The sequence below is a fragment of the Panthera uncia genome (assembly GCF_023721935.1).
Source record: "Panthera uncia isolate 11264 chromosome B3 unlocalized genomic scaffold, Puncia_PCG_1.0 HiC_scaffold_1, whole genome shotgun sequence".
Taxonomy (NCBI): domain Eukaryota; kingdom Metazoa; phylum Chordata; class Mammalia; order Carnivora; family Felidae; genus Panthera; species Panthera uncia.
The window spans coordinates 84814786-84829911 of NW_026057582.1; the positions used below are offsets into that span (position 1 = coordinate 84814786).

The 15126-nt window shown below is 39.5% G+C and overlaps 1 protein-coding gene across 6 annotated transcripts in view; it reads left to right on the forward strand.

Annotated features, from left to right (window-relative positions):
- The window catches only part of STARD9 (StAR related lipid transfer domain containing 9), a 120486-nt gene that overhangs the window by 66396 nt on the left and 38964 nt on the right, over positions 1-15126 (forward strand). For all 6 annotated transcript variants that reach the window (XR_007453802.1, XM_049613455.1, XM_049613458.1 and 3 more), the window contains 7 exons: positions 6990-7057; positions 8231-8328; positions 8739-8948; positions 9131-9228; positions 10865-10942; positions 11379-11450; positions 13780-13959. Coding sequence is in view for 5 of the 6 variants with exons in the window: in XM_049613455.1 (XP_049469412.1) it covers positions 6990-7057; positions 8231-8328; positions 8739-8948; positions 9131-9228; positions 10865-10942; positions 11379-11450; positions 13780-13959 (804 nt within the window). In the remaining variant the exon portion in view is untranslated. The remainder of the gene's footprint in view (positions 1-6989; positions 7058-8230; positions 8329-8738; positions 8949-9130; positions 9229-10864; positions 10943-11378; positions 11451-13779; positions 13960-15126) is intronic.

Below are 15126 nucleotides of genomic sequence, written 5' to 3' on the forward strand. Positions count from 1 at the left end.
GATCCCATGGTTTGTGGGATCGAGCCCCATGTCGGGCTCTGCACTGGCAGCACAGAGCCTGCCTGAGATCCTCTCTCTTCCCCTCCCAGCTCTCTCTTCCATGTACTCTCTCTCTCTCAAAATAAATAAATAAACATTAAAAAGATAAAACAAGGAGCGAGACTGAAATAAATATAAGTGTTAAAATGAAAAGGTTGAAGATTTACTTCTATTATGACAGAGTAAAGAGATCAACAAATCCTATCCCTCAAAAGCAACTATAAACCTCATCAAAACTGTCAAAATAACCATTTCTCCTCTCTAAAAATAGACCAGAGTCATATAATAAACCACACATTTGTTTAAGAAAACTACCAAATTGCAGGTAAGAATAGTACAAACCTGTGGTGTGTTGCCTTAGGCTGTTACTATCCCTACCTGTCTCTGTTAATGAGGTAGTTGAGTGAGGGAACAGAAGGCCATGAAAGCCAGCACCTTTGTTGCTACCGCTGCTAGAGGAGTTCACATGATTTGGACCTTTTTCAAGTTAGAGTGGTGCTATTGATGGCAAGGAACAGGAGATCAATAGCTCCCTTAAGACTGAGGTTGTGAGTCTGTTTCACGCAAGAAATGAACTGGAAAATTATCTGGGGATTTAACAGGAAGTTCTGGAAGATGATGCAGCCATAGCAGACTTGATAAGATCTTCACATATCCTGTATTGAACAGAACCTAAACCTAAAACTGAACTTTTAATGCATTCCCCAGCCCACACATAGATCCATTAACAGAGAATAGAGATTTTATTGGCTCAAGATGTTTGATTATAATTTATGACCTGTCTTTTGTTGAATACTTAGCTATGTAGATACAGAGTGGCCCCCAAAAGGCCAAGCTTAGAGGTAAAAACAACTAAAGGAAAAAACTGAACAGAGAATTCTTTGGCTATATATTGCTGGGGAGGCAGATTTTAGAGATTTTTAGCCTAGGCAAGTTACGAGAGAAACCCAACAACCACTGCCACTTTCAAGGGGAAAAAAAATAACAGAATTCAGAGTTGTTACAGTATGTTATCTAAAATGGCTAGTATTCGACCAAAAATATTAGACATGCAAAAGCAAGTAAGAAACTACAACTCATGGCCATGGGGGGGAAAAACAAACAAACAAACAGTAACAGTCAGTAGAAATTGATTCTAAGTGCTCCAGATGTTAAATTGTTTAATGATGCCAGTGACTCTAGAAAATTTCAATAAAATCCTACAAATTGTTGTATAAAATGGGAGTCCCAGAATTGAGCTGTATAATAACTGAAACAAAAAACCTTACTAGTGGGACTTAAGTAGATATGAGATGGCAGAAGAATTACTGAACTTGCATACAGACAAGTAGAAACCAAACATTTTGAAGAAAAGAGAGTAAAAAGATTAAAGAAAAAAGCACAGAGCCTCAAAGACCTGTTGGACCACAGCAAATGTGTTAACATAAGTGTAATGGAGATCCCAGAAAGACACAAGAAAATAAGCATAAGAAAAATTTGAAAAATAGTGGCCAAAAGTTCCAATATTTGTTGAAAATCATTAATGTACAGATAGAAGTATTTTGAAATCTCTGAGTAAAATAAATATAAAAAGATTCATACCTAGACACATCATAGTCAAATTATTGAAAGACAAAAAGCAAATCTTGAATACAGCTAGAGAAAAATGACTCAGGATATATAAGAGAACAATTACATGATTAATGGACAACTTCTCACCAGAAATATTGGACCTCAGAAAACAGAGTACTGAAAGGAAATAAAACTGTCAACCAAGAATTCTCTATGCAGCAAAACTAACTTCCCAAAATTAAGATGAAATAAGAACATTCCTAGATAAAAAAGAAAAAAAAAACCCAGAATTTATTGCTAGCAAGCCTACCTTACAAGAAAACCAAATGAAATGTTTCATGCTGAAAGAAAGTAATATCAGTAACTTAAGTCTACAAGAAGAAACGAAAAGTGCTGAGAATAGGAAATATGTAGGTTAATATAAAAAGCTACATAAATATATTTTTTCTCCTAATGTTATTAAAAATAAGATTGTATAAAACAATAATTATAATGCTGTATTATAATCACTATACATTACATACATTGTCATACATATTGACACTAATAGGACAAAGGAATAGGAAGGAAAAGGAGATCTATTCAAGCAAAGTTTCTATATTTATAGGAATGAAGTTAGTATTGTTTTGAAGTTGATTGTGATAAGTTGTGATGCATTTTGTCATCTGTAGAGCAATCACTAAGAAAGTAGCTAAAAAATGTAATTCAAAAATCAGAAATTTGGGGCGCCTGGGTGGCTTGGTTGGTTAAGCGTCCGACTTCGGCTCAGGTCATGATCTCACCGTCTGTGAGTTTGAGCCCCGCGTCGGGCTCTGTGCTGACAGCTCAGAGCCTGGAACCTGTTTCAGATTCTGTGTCCCCTCTCTCTCTGCTCCTCCCCTGTTCATGCTCTGTCTCTCTCTGTCTCAAAAATAAATAAACGTTAAAAAAAAATTAAAAAACAAAAAACCAAAAATCAGAAATTAAAATGACATACTAAAAATAATTATTTAACACAGAAAAGGCAATGAAGAGAGAACGGAAGTGTAAAAAATATATGAGACATTTGGAAAATAAATAGAGTAGGAATAGTTTTGAACACATCAATAATTCCATTAAGTGTGATTGGATGAGAGTACAAATTGTCAGATTGGATAAAAACAGAACTCAACTATATGCTGTCTACAAGAAACAGCCCTTAGATCCAAAGATACAAGTATGTTGAAAGTAAAGGGATAGAAAAATATACACCATGCAAATAGTGACCATAAGAGACTTACAGTACTATGTTAATGTCAGGCAAAAAATAAATTTTAAGACAAATACTATAGACAGAAAGGGACATTTCATAATGATAAAAGGTCTGTGCATCAAAAAGATGTAAAATTAGGGGCACCTGGGTGGCTCAGTTGGCTAAGGGTCCGACTTTGGCTCAGGTCATGAACTCATGGTTTGTGAGTTGGAGCCCTGCATTGGGCTCTTTGGAGCCTGGAGCCTGCTTTGGATTCTGTGTCTCATTCTCTCTCTGCCCCTCCCCAACTTGTGCTGTTTCTCTCTGCCTCTCAAAAATAAATAAATGTTAAAAAAAAGTTATAACAATTATACATGTATGTGCTTTCAACAGTAGAGCTCTAAGATGTAAGAAGAAATAGAAATAGACGGTTCAGTTACAGTAGTTGGAGATTTCAGTAATCCACTTTCAGTAATTGGTAGAACAACTTGGCAGAAATCGGCAAAGATATAGATTTGATCAACATTATCAACCAACGTGACCTGACATTTAACACTTAACATCTACAGAATACATTTTCTTTCTTTCTTTTAAAGTAAGCTCCACGCCCACGTGGGGCTTAAACTCCCAACCCTGGGATCAAGAGTCAGATGCTCCACCGACTGAGCCAGCCAGGTGCCCCTAGAATACATTTTCAAGTGCACCTAGACCATTCTCCAGGATAAACCATATATTGAATAAAGCTAAAGTATGCAGTTAAATAAGTTCTGGGGATGTAAAGTACAACTTTATGACTAGAGTTAACAATGATAGATTATTATTTGAAAGTTGCTAAGAGATCTTAAAAATTCACATCACAAGGACAAAAAAATTATAATCGTGTGAAGTAATGGATGTCAAAACTTATTGTGGTAATCATTTTGCAATATATTCATATATCAAATCATTATGTTATACATCTTAAACTTATGCAATGTATATCAATTATATCTCAATAAAACTGGAAAAACAAATTATGGCACATTTACATTTAATGTTCTCTACCTTACAAAAATGATACATCAACTAATCATACTATGTAGGACTTTAGTTGGATTCTGATTCAAAGAAACTAAAAAAAAAATTGAATAGGAAATTTGAACAATGACTAGATATTTGATGCTCTGAGAAATTGTTGATAATGTTCTAGGTATACCGATAGTATTGTGGTTGTGTTTTTTAAGGGTTTTTTAGAGATGCATACTGTAATATTTACAGTTGAAATTGTAGTGATGAATTGACTTCACAATAATGTGGGTGGTGAAATAGTGGGGATATAAGCAAAGTGAGCCTGGCCATATGTTGACAGGTACCTGAGAACTCATTATACTGTTTTTCTACTGTCCTATATGTTTGGAACTTACCCTAATAAAAATATTTTTAAGGTAAAAATAAAAGGCTAAGACAGTGTGGCATTAACATTAAGATAGACAAATAGATCCATGGAATAGAAGGGAGTCCAAAATAAATCTATGTACAGGCAACTGTCTTTTCACAAACTTGGCAAAGACAATTCAGTGGAGAATGTATAATCTTTTCAACAAATGGTGGTAGGACAATTGGATAGCCATATGTTAAAAAGAAAACAAACCCCTACAAAACCAAAAAAACAAAACAAAACCCACACCAAAACCAGAAGAAAACAACTGTAATCCATACCTTGCACTTTATCCAGAAATTAACTCCAACTAGACCATAGATATAAATGTAAGGCCTGAAACTATTAAATTTGAAAATAACTTGGGAGAACCTTCGTGATACTGGATTAGGCAAAGGGTTTTTTGATAAATTGAACAAAAGAACAAATTGAAATTTGCAATTGGTCAAAATTTAAAACGTTTCTTTGAAAGACATTATTAAGAGAATTTTTAAAAAGCCACAGATAGGAAAAATATATCTGTAAAACATACCTGGTAAAGGATTTGTATCCATAATATATATAGAACTATCTAAACTCAGTGTAATAAGAAAACAACTTACAACAGTGGGCAAAAATTTTAAGCCAGCACTTCACTAAAGAAAATATATAGATGGTTATCAAGCCCTTGAAAAGATGCAGACATCATTAATCATTAAGGGAGTGAAAGTTAAAATCAAATGAGATACCACTATCCACCTTTTAAAATACCTAAATTTATTTATTTTTAAATGTTTATTTATATTTGAGAGAGATAGAGACAGAGTGCGAGCTGGGGAGGGGCAGAGAGATGGGGAGACACAGAATCTGAAGCAGGCTCCAGGCTCCACAGAGCCCAATGTGGGGCTCGAACTCACAAACTGTGAGATCATGATCTGAGCCGAAGTTGGACGCTTAACCGACTGAGTCACCCAGGCATCCCTAAAATACCTAAATTTAATAGAGTGATTGTACTAAATCATGACCTGCTATGTAGGAGCTGAAGTTCTTGTCCACTATATTACCAGTTGGAATATAAAATGGTACAACTTTGGAAAAGAATTTAAACATATATCTACCATATGATCCAGCCATTCCATGCCTAGCTATTTTTCCCAAGAGAAAAGAAATTGTATGTTTGTACAAAGACTTGGACTCAAATATTCATAGCAGCTTTATTTGTAATTGCTCAAAGCTGGACATGATCCAAATGTCAATCAAGAGGTGAAGAAGGGATAAGTTGAACCTGATATATTCACACAATGGAATATTACTCAGCAATAAAAAGGAATGAACTCTTGATACATACCTCAACACGGATGAATCTCAAAATAGTTATGCACAGTGAAAGAAGCCAGACATTGTATAATTCCATTTGTATGAAATATACTGAGAAGACAAATTTAAGAATTTTTAATGTTTATTTTTGAGAGCGTGAGCAGGGGAGGGGGAGAGAGAAAGGGAGACACAAAATCTGAAGCAGGCTCCAGGCTCTGAGCTGTCAGCACAGAGCCCTAGGAGGGGCTCAGATCCATGAACCACGTGATCATGACCTGAGCCGAAGTTGGACAGTTAACGGACTGAGCCTCCCAGGCGCCCCTGAGAAGACAAATTTATATGTAGAAAATTGGTGAGTGGTTGTCTGGGGAAAGGGATGGGAATGGAGATTGATTGTGTTCTGACTTGGGGGAACTTGGAGAGTTATTGGAAATGTTTTAAAACTGGATTTTGGGGCACCTGGGTGACTCAGCTGTTTGAGTGTCTGACTCTTGATTTCCATTCAGGTTATGATCCCAGTATTGTGGGATCAAGCCCTGTGTCGGGCTCTATGCTGAGCGTGAAGCCTACTTAAGATTCTCTCCCTCCCCTTCTCCCCCTCTTCCCTGCTCACACGTGCTCACCCTCTCTCTCTCTAAAATGAAAAACACCCCCCACCCAAAAAAAACCCTTTTGGATTTTGGTGATCGATGCACAACATTAAAATAAAACAACAAAACCCTACACTTAATTTTTTTTTTAAAGGAAAAATAGGTTTTTTTCTTGAGAGCTGGATGGCTCCTGAATTGAGAACATAGGTAGAGTGCTTGCCCTAGTAAGTGAACATGCTGTGACTCCAGTTGGGGGCCCTACACCTGCTGTGGATCTCTACTGATGAGAATCAGTCCCCAGGAGGGGAGTCAAGCATTTGCCTGCTAAATTGTAGTAAAATTTCTGGTACCTCTGAAAATTGTGCTCAGAGGACCTCATGGGGATTTGCCCACTGTGGAAATCCTGCTCTATTTTCTTTTTTTAAAAAAATTTTTTAATGTTTATTTATTTTTGAGAGACACACACACAACATAAGCAGGGGAAGGGCATAGCGAGAGGGAGACACAGAATCCAAAGCAGGCTCCAGGCTCTGAGCTGTCAGCACAGAGCCCAACATAGGGTTCAAACCCATGAACCGCAAGATCATGACCTGAGCTGAAGTCGGACATTCAACTGACTGAGCCACCCAGGCACCCCCCTCCTTTTTTTTTTTTTTTTTTTTTTTTAATTTTTGTCCTGCTCTATTTTCAATGAAGTAAGGACCCAGAGCTTACTGATTGACTTATCAAACTTTGAGAGCTCATCCGGTTCAGAGCACATTCATATACACATTTTTTGAGTGATTTGGCTAAAAATCCAGAATATCACCTTGTTCAGGGAGGGTGTCTAAGGGGGAAATACTACACTTTTCCAAATGACAAGCTTTAAATGTGCTTTCTCCCTTAGGCAATCCTGGAGAACAACCTCCCCTCTGAAATTGCTAGCAAGATCAACCTTGTGGACCTAGCAGGCAGGTAATTAGGATTTCAGAGCCAAGGGGAATTAATCCCTTGACCTTGTTCTTGCCCATTTTACAGGGAATAAACTTGTTCCACCTTTTCCACATATCAGTCATCCTGAGAAAATTACAAAAGAAACAAATTGTTGAATGCCATGTTAAGAAATTATAGTTTTCTAGGGGCTGCAAAATCTCCGATGTCAGGGGTTCTAAGTCTTAGCTGCTTATTAACATCACCTGGGGCCTTTAAAAATTCTCAGTGCCTGGGTTTCACCTCTGATCAAATAAATAGCATTATTAGTGGCACCAGAGGCAGTGCAGATGTCAGTAGTTTTTGAAGCTGCCCAGGTGATTCTAGTGTATAGTCAAGATGAAAAACCACTGCTCTAAGTGGAAGTAACCGGTTTAGTATACTTTTTTTTTTTGACTTAATATTGGTTTCATGCAGCTATCATTACTGGAAAAAAAAAGAAAGCAAGCTTATAAAAATACCATGGCATAGAGGAGAAGATACGACCTTCTAAGTATTAGAAGAAAGCATGGATTGTAGTCACACGTATATTCAGAGAGAAGAAAGTCATCTTTCTTCTGTGGTCACACACAAAAGTGTGAGATGAGATAAAGCAAATTTTCTTATTTTAAAACTGTTAATTTATTACTATGGTACATCATTCCCTTAAAAATGAAGTGTTGTCTCTGTCAGCTGCAACTCTGGCATTTTGGGAGAAAAAAATGAAATGCTCTCTGAAAGAAACTATATCAGGCACCTGGAAGTGTGAATCTTCAATATTTCCCATTGACTTAAAAAAGAAATTTAAAACAATTGACAGATAACGACCCAGATACCATAAAGCCATTAATAGGTGAAATTAAAACAAAGATTGGGCAGATGTGAGTATATGAAAAATCTATGCTAATATCATTACTGTAAACGAGCATTAGTTAGCTGAAAGTGCTCTGGCAGTCAAAATAAAAATGTAATGAATTATTTGATTTCTATTGCCTGAGAAGTGGAAGAATGCCAGTTGGTTACAAGATGGTAATACTTTTTCGGGCACTGAATTCTAAAAAGAATTTATCATGTGGGCTTCTTACATAATGTACAACATAATGGATAGTGTCTTTCAGCAGTATTATAAGGACAGTGTCTTCCTGTTTGTTTTTCTTCTTCTTTTCATTGATTATTTAGTGAAAGAGCAGATCCCAGTTACTGTAAGGACCGGATTACTGAAGGAGCCAATATCAACAAGTCTCTTGTGACTCTGGGAATTGTCATCTCCACTTTAGGTATTTTGCTGATAGACTGGATCATCAGAGTGGGAGGGAGACTTTGGAAAATAACTCCTATATTTTCATCTTGTCAAGCTGGGATAGACATTTACAAGGTCCTTTTTTTATAAACTTAGCTTCTGGGTGAATATCGTAAAAATTGATACTTGTCTGTGATTGAGAACACTATGGTCATCCTCCCATCCCTCTCGTTTCAAAAAGAGAGGAGACTGAAATATCATGTGACCAGATACTCCATGTCATGAGTCCAAAGTCTAATTCAGGGTTCAAACTTGTAGCATCCTATCATATGCAGAGAGGGATTAGGAAGTGTGATACTTAAATTTGTGTTCTCCAACCATTGTTTTACTGCGTGTGTTTCATGATTCCTTTTTCCCTCCACTTTTATTATTTTTTTGTCTTTAAAGCCCAGAATTCTCAAGCATTCAGCAGCTGCCAGAGCCTCAACAGTGCAGCCAGTGATGGTGGTGACAGTGGGATCCCTAGCTCTCCTTCTGGGACAAGCAGTGGAGGGGGGCCCTCTCGGAGGCAGTCTTATATCCCATACCGGGACTCCGTGTTGACCTGGCTGCTGAAGGACAGCCTTGGCGGCAACTCCAAAACTATCATGGTTGCCAGTGAGTGGGATGCTGGAGCTGGTTCTGTGTTGGGACTGGTACTCTGCCTCAGAGAAGGGGCCATGACCACCTGCTTCATTAAGGGTCTCATAATACAGCATGGACGATAGCAGTAAGGCAAGTGGTTACAGGCTGGGTCGGAAGGGCTTGGCATCGTTTTTAACTTTCTCCTTCTACCTCAGCTGTGTCTCCTGCACATACTAGCTACAGTGAGACCATGAGCACACTGAGATATGCATCTAATGCCAAACACATCGTCAACAAGCCTCGGGTAAATGAGGTGAGACCTTTATTTGAAGTCCTGGTTTGGTATTGTTTACATTAAGTTCTTTTATTCCCTCACTGATTTCTTTCTCCTTACAGTCACCTCAACTTGCCTGACCTTCTCCAAATAAAGAGTGAAATTCTTTGTTTCAGAGTCATACCCTTCTCCCATATCTTTACTGACTCCATTTCACTTGCCTTTTTGAATAGTTTATTTTAGATACTTCTCTGAGGCCATCCCTGGTGTACCACTGCCACCTTAAGGGAGATCATTTAAAAGTTTCTGTGTTTATTGCTTTTGAGTTTATGTTGATGTATGCTTCTGTTTTATTTCTTTTCTTTTTCTTTTTTTTTTTTTTTAAGTTTATTTATTTTGAGAGAGACAGAGACAGTGTGAGTGGTGGAGGGGCGGATAGAGAGGGAGACGGAGAATCCGAAGCAGGCTCTGTACTATCACTGTGGAGCCTGACAAGGGGACTGTCCCCATGAAACCACAAGGTTTCATAACCTGAGCTGAAACCAGGAGTTGGACGCTTGACCAACTGAGCCACCCAGGCACCCCTGTTTTCTTTCTTTTCTATGCAAACTGCAGTGATTTCTCTGTTTCAGGCTAAAAGGGGCTTGTAAGGAATTTAATAGTTTTGAAAGTTGATTAATAATGAAAAATTCCTGGGGCGCCTGGGTGGCGCAGTCGGTTAAGCGTCCGACTTCAGCTCAGGTCACGATCTCACGGTCCGTGAGTTCGAGCCCTGCGTCGGGCTCTGGGCTGACGGCTCAGAGCCTGGAGCCTGCTTCTGATTCTGTGTCTCCCTCTCTCTCTGCCCCTCCCCCGTTCATGCTCTGTCTCTCTCTGTCTCAAAAATAAATAAACGTTAAAAAAAAATTTTTTTTTTAAATAATGAAAAATTCCTTATCTTTGCAGTTTCAGTGAAAAGTTTCAGGGCTGGAATCATAAACTGGTGGCTAGACCTTTATAGCCCATTTATGAACTGTTTTAAAAGGCAGTGTAATTAAGTAGGTACTAAATTCAGTCACACTATAGGAAGGCCAGCATCTACCACCTATTTGTGCTGCTTTTTGGGTTACCTGTCAACCTCCTGCTCAAGGACACTGATTCTCATACTTTATCAGAATCAACTCCTTGAGGGTTGGTTAAACTGGGCCCTGGCCCTCAAGAGTTTCTGATTTGGTAGGTGTTGGTGGGGGGGCAGAATTTGCATTTCTAACAAGTTTTTAGGTAAAGTTGATAGGGTTCTGGGATCATACTTTGAGAAGACTGCCTCAGAAGTTACTCCAAAGGAGTAAACCACTTTTTCCGAACTAGTTCTCTGTTTTATTTTATTTTATTTTATTTTATTTTATTTTATTTTATTTTTTAACATTTTTTATTTATTTTTGGGACAGAGAGAGACAGAGCATGAACGGGGGAGGGGCAGAGAGAGAGGGAGACACAGAATCGGAAACAGGCTCCAGGCTCCGAGCCATCAGCCCAGAGCCTGACGCGGGGCTCGAAATCACGGACCGCGAGATCGTGACCTGGCTGAAGTCGGACGCTTAACCGACTGCGCCACCCAGGCGCCCCTCTCTGTTTTATTTTAAAGCTGGTTGAGGCCTGATATCATTCAGTGGTGACCAAGTTTTTTATGTTTCAGGATGCCAATATAAAACTGATCCGAGAACTCAGGGAGGAGATCAGAAGACTAAAAGCCATGCTGTTGAGCTTCGAACTGGTATTCAGTCAATCGGAACTTTTCTGTACACAAAACCTGCTTTTCTTCTGCATGGAAGCTGAGCTCTGCTGCATTTTGTGTTTTCACTTAAGTGACACTTGTAGAACAGAGTCAGGAACAAAGACAGAACTTAGATTACTCTGATTACCTGAGTAGTTTCGGATGGGGTGGGCATCATCAATATATCATCTTTGCTGTCCAAAGGGCAATTGCCTGAATGGCTGTTATTCTGTGTGTAAGAGGATTAAGAGAATGGGCCCCTCCAGAAGAATTTCTTTGAATTTTCCTTCTTTGTACCAAATTGATCCCCAATATTTAAGCTTCTGATTTGTTTCTGATTTTAATGATAAGGTCGTTTTTTTTTTTTAATCTGCCCTTCTTTTCCTTCATAAGAGTAAGGGTGAGACCCATGAAGCACATCTTTCTCTTTGTGCAGAGAAACTTCAGTTCATTGAATGAGGAAAAGGATGAGAATCTGAAGGAGCTGGTTCTCCAAAATGAATTGAAGGTGGGTTTGTTGGGTGGACTCATTTATGGTTTATATCACCCTGGTAGTGGGTCTCATCTCCTTCCATTATTCCTCAGTCAAGACTGCTCCCTCCTCAGGACGGAGAGGTTCTATCTAGTTTAGAGACAGTTGTCTCCATTGAGCCTTGAGTGGGGAGTGTGTTTGCCTTAGGGACTGGTGACTGGCTTTCTTTGTTTTGTTCTCTTAGGGGTTCATGATAACTTCCTTTGGATGGGGACAGTAGCCTAGAAAAAAAAAATATTTTCCAGTCAAAAAATCAACTAACTGACATGTATTCGTTGAGTACCAAATAGGTGCTCAGCATGATGCTTCCAGAGATACAAAGAAGTTCCTTCCCTCAACTGGCTTGCAGTCTAGTTGGAAACACACTTAGAGAATGGTTAAATGAAATGAACTATACGAGTTATATGAAAAGAGCTTAGGGAAGGAAGAAATCAGTATGGCTTGGAATTTTCAGTGCAGGCATCACAACGCTGGAAGCTAGAGAAGTTGAACTAGACCTTGAAAGATCAGTGGATTGTGTTAGATAGGGAGAAAGGGGTACGACATTTTGGGTGAGGGTGGGATAACATAAGAAAAGCCATAGAACCAAAAGAATGAACTGGTGTGGGAGGCCACGTGGAAGCACAGAGTGTGAGGAAGACTGAGCTGGCGAGAATAGGTGCTCATGGAAGAGAGTAGTGGAGGTGATGTTAGGGCCAGTTTAGGAGGTTTGAATTTGACATACACAGGATTAGCCATGGCTTCTTGAACCAGGTTGGGTGACATAATAATGGAGTCTATTGGTGACATTTAATATGACAGTTGTATGTAGGACTAATTGAAGAGAGGGAAGACTGGAAGCAGAGAGACCAACCAGGAAAGAGACTGATTTTGCGACCCTGTGAACGTGAGGACAAGACATGTGGGGAGGTTAGGTTACATGGTGATTCCTGGAGACATTTGTGAGGAAGAAATGGCAGGCATTGTTTGGTGACAGGTTCGATTTAGATACCACAACCAAATGTCCCAATTCCTGGTATTCTGTCGCCTCATCCTTATCCATTATAAAGTATCCTGGCTACGTCAATATTTTGTTACCCAGACTAAACTTTAGGACTACATCACGCATCCAGATATCTCTCAAAAATTCTGTGTTTAAATATATGTTCTGATTTTTGGTTCAGAAAATACCACCCCTGTGTATATAAGAGATGAAGTACAGAGTCAAAATCACTCCGTTATACATTCTGGCAGACCTGGACTCGAATCTGCCACTTGCTGGCCTTCTGACCTTAGGCTTTGTAGGGGTAGGTGACGAAAGCCAGCCAGAAGGGGTACTTCCGGTTAGCTGAGCCACGCTGGCTAAACTGTAAGCCACCATGCACTGCTGCTCACCTCTGCCGGGTCCTAATCCAACCCAGCCCTTCGCAGTACCTGGTAGTTTCACTCTTTGCAGACTTCAACTCAATGATTATAATGTTAAAAATGACATTTCTAGGGTACATAAAACACTTGTACCTAAACTTGGCATACTTGGTTTTTTCTCACATTCTCTGTTTATGAAAAGTACTTAGCTGAATCCAGGTCCTTTTCCTGGGCTTCCTCAGTTCTTCCATTCCCAGGATAACTTTTCTGCCTGGACATTAATTTCCACCAAAAGAAGAAAAAAAAGCACCTTATACTCAACACTGTTCATTCACGTTCCCCAAATGGCCTTAGCTTAAGGCCTGTAATTTGCTATATTATATATATTTAAACTCTGTTCCTGATATATCGTAAGCCCTTAGTATTTTATTGTTGTTATTACATGTTCTTTTAGACCAGTTTCTTATAGTCTTCTTTCTACCTGAGGAGATTGATCTTGATGCTTTGTGTATCTTTGAGCCTGATACAAGCTTATATTCGGATTTGAGGTTCTACACCTTGAGAAACAAGTGTTAGGTCATAAAAGGATTCCCAGTATGGATCACGTAGAAGAAGGATGGGGAAAGGGGAGTTGTAAACATACATGTATGAATAACATCTCAAATAATAAAATAAAGTAACATTTATGGCATTTTTTCGAGTTATAAAAACAATACATGTTTGTTGAAGAAAACTTTAAGAATACCCTTTACTGAGGGAGTTTATAAAAGTAACTCTTGCTTATTGAAGAAATTTTGGAAACAGCTCACATAGGAGGTGCAAGGGCCTATGTGGAGCTTTGAATAGTAACAGTGAAGAAGGTGAGGAAGGAATGCCATGAGGAATCAGAGCACGGTGGCTTCTGACCTTATGTCTGCTCCGTGGACTGTTGGGCGTCTAAGACTGCCTCCTGTCTCTGCAGATAGACCAGCTGACTAAAGACTGGACCCGGAAGTGGAATGAGTGGAAGGCCCTCCTGGAGCATTACAGAGTGGACATCAACAGGAGGCGGGCTGGAGTGGTCATTGACTCCAGTCTGCCACACCTGATGGCCTTGGAGGATGATGTACTCAGCACAGGAGTCGTGCTGTATCACCTGAAGGTGAGCAGGCTGGTTCATTGCCTCCTTCCCTGAGCCACTGGCTCCAGAGTTAAGGAGGGAGAAGCCAAATGCAGTAGCTATGCATCTACGAATTGAGTCAGATGCCACAGAGCTGTGTTCAGGTTTGCCCTCTGGAAAATGGGCTAGCAAGCCAAGGGTGATTGATTTGTTTGCTTTTGTATGATTAGAGCAGAAAACTGGGAATCAGAACAATTATTTGTTTTTCTCTGGCTGCTACTATTGCTCTTATATAACTTACTTTTGTTCTCTGTGATTTAATTTCATCATTTTAAAGTAAGAATGATGCTGCTTGTATTCCTTTTCTGGCTTCCTGAAGCACGGAAGTGCAGGCATGGAGGTAAAATCCTAACCTTGAAAAGCGGTTAGCACTCCTGAGCTCTGCACATGCAAGCCGCTCACAGACAGCTTTCAGAGGCTAAAGAGGGACTCAAGATCTGAAACAGTTTCCTTCTCATATCTCCCCACTCCTCAACCTCCTGCTTCTCATTACTAGGTTTACCAGGGAAAGAAGAGAGGCAAATGAAAGCAGATATAGATGGCTTAAAGAAAGCATGAGGGATGTGGCACCTGGGTGGCTCGGTTGGTTGAGCATGCCACTCTGGATTTCAGCTCGGGTCATGATCTTGCGGTTTGTGGGTTCGAGCTCCACAACGGGCTCTGCACTGATAGCACAGAACCTGCTTGGGATTCTCTATATCTCTCTCTCTCTGTCCCTCCCCAGCACGCTCTAAGTAGATAAAAAAGAAAGAAAAAAAGAAAGAAAGAAAGAAAGAAAGAAAGAAAGAAAGAAAGAAAGAAAAAAAAAAAAGCGTGAGGAAGACCCCAGAGCGCTGGTGGGCCAGCAGGGTGGGGAAGGGCAGGGCACAACATGCAGCCATCTGGAACAGTGGAACAAACTCCTGTCTTCCAAGAAGGATCTGGATCACCTGGTTCTTTGTCACATGGAAGCAGGTCCTCATTTCTAAATGAAGCATTTTGAAATGTAGTGCCCAATGGTAGTCATTCATACCCTGTCCTCATCAAAAGTATTTGTCCTCCTATAAAAGGACATTCCCTGTGGATGACAGAACATACTGTATGTGGCCAAAATCCCTACGCTCACTGAAAATCCAGTCTTCATTCTCCTAATTGTCCCCAGCTGCCGTT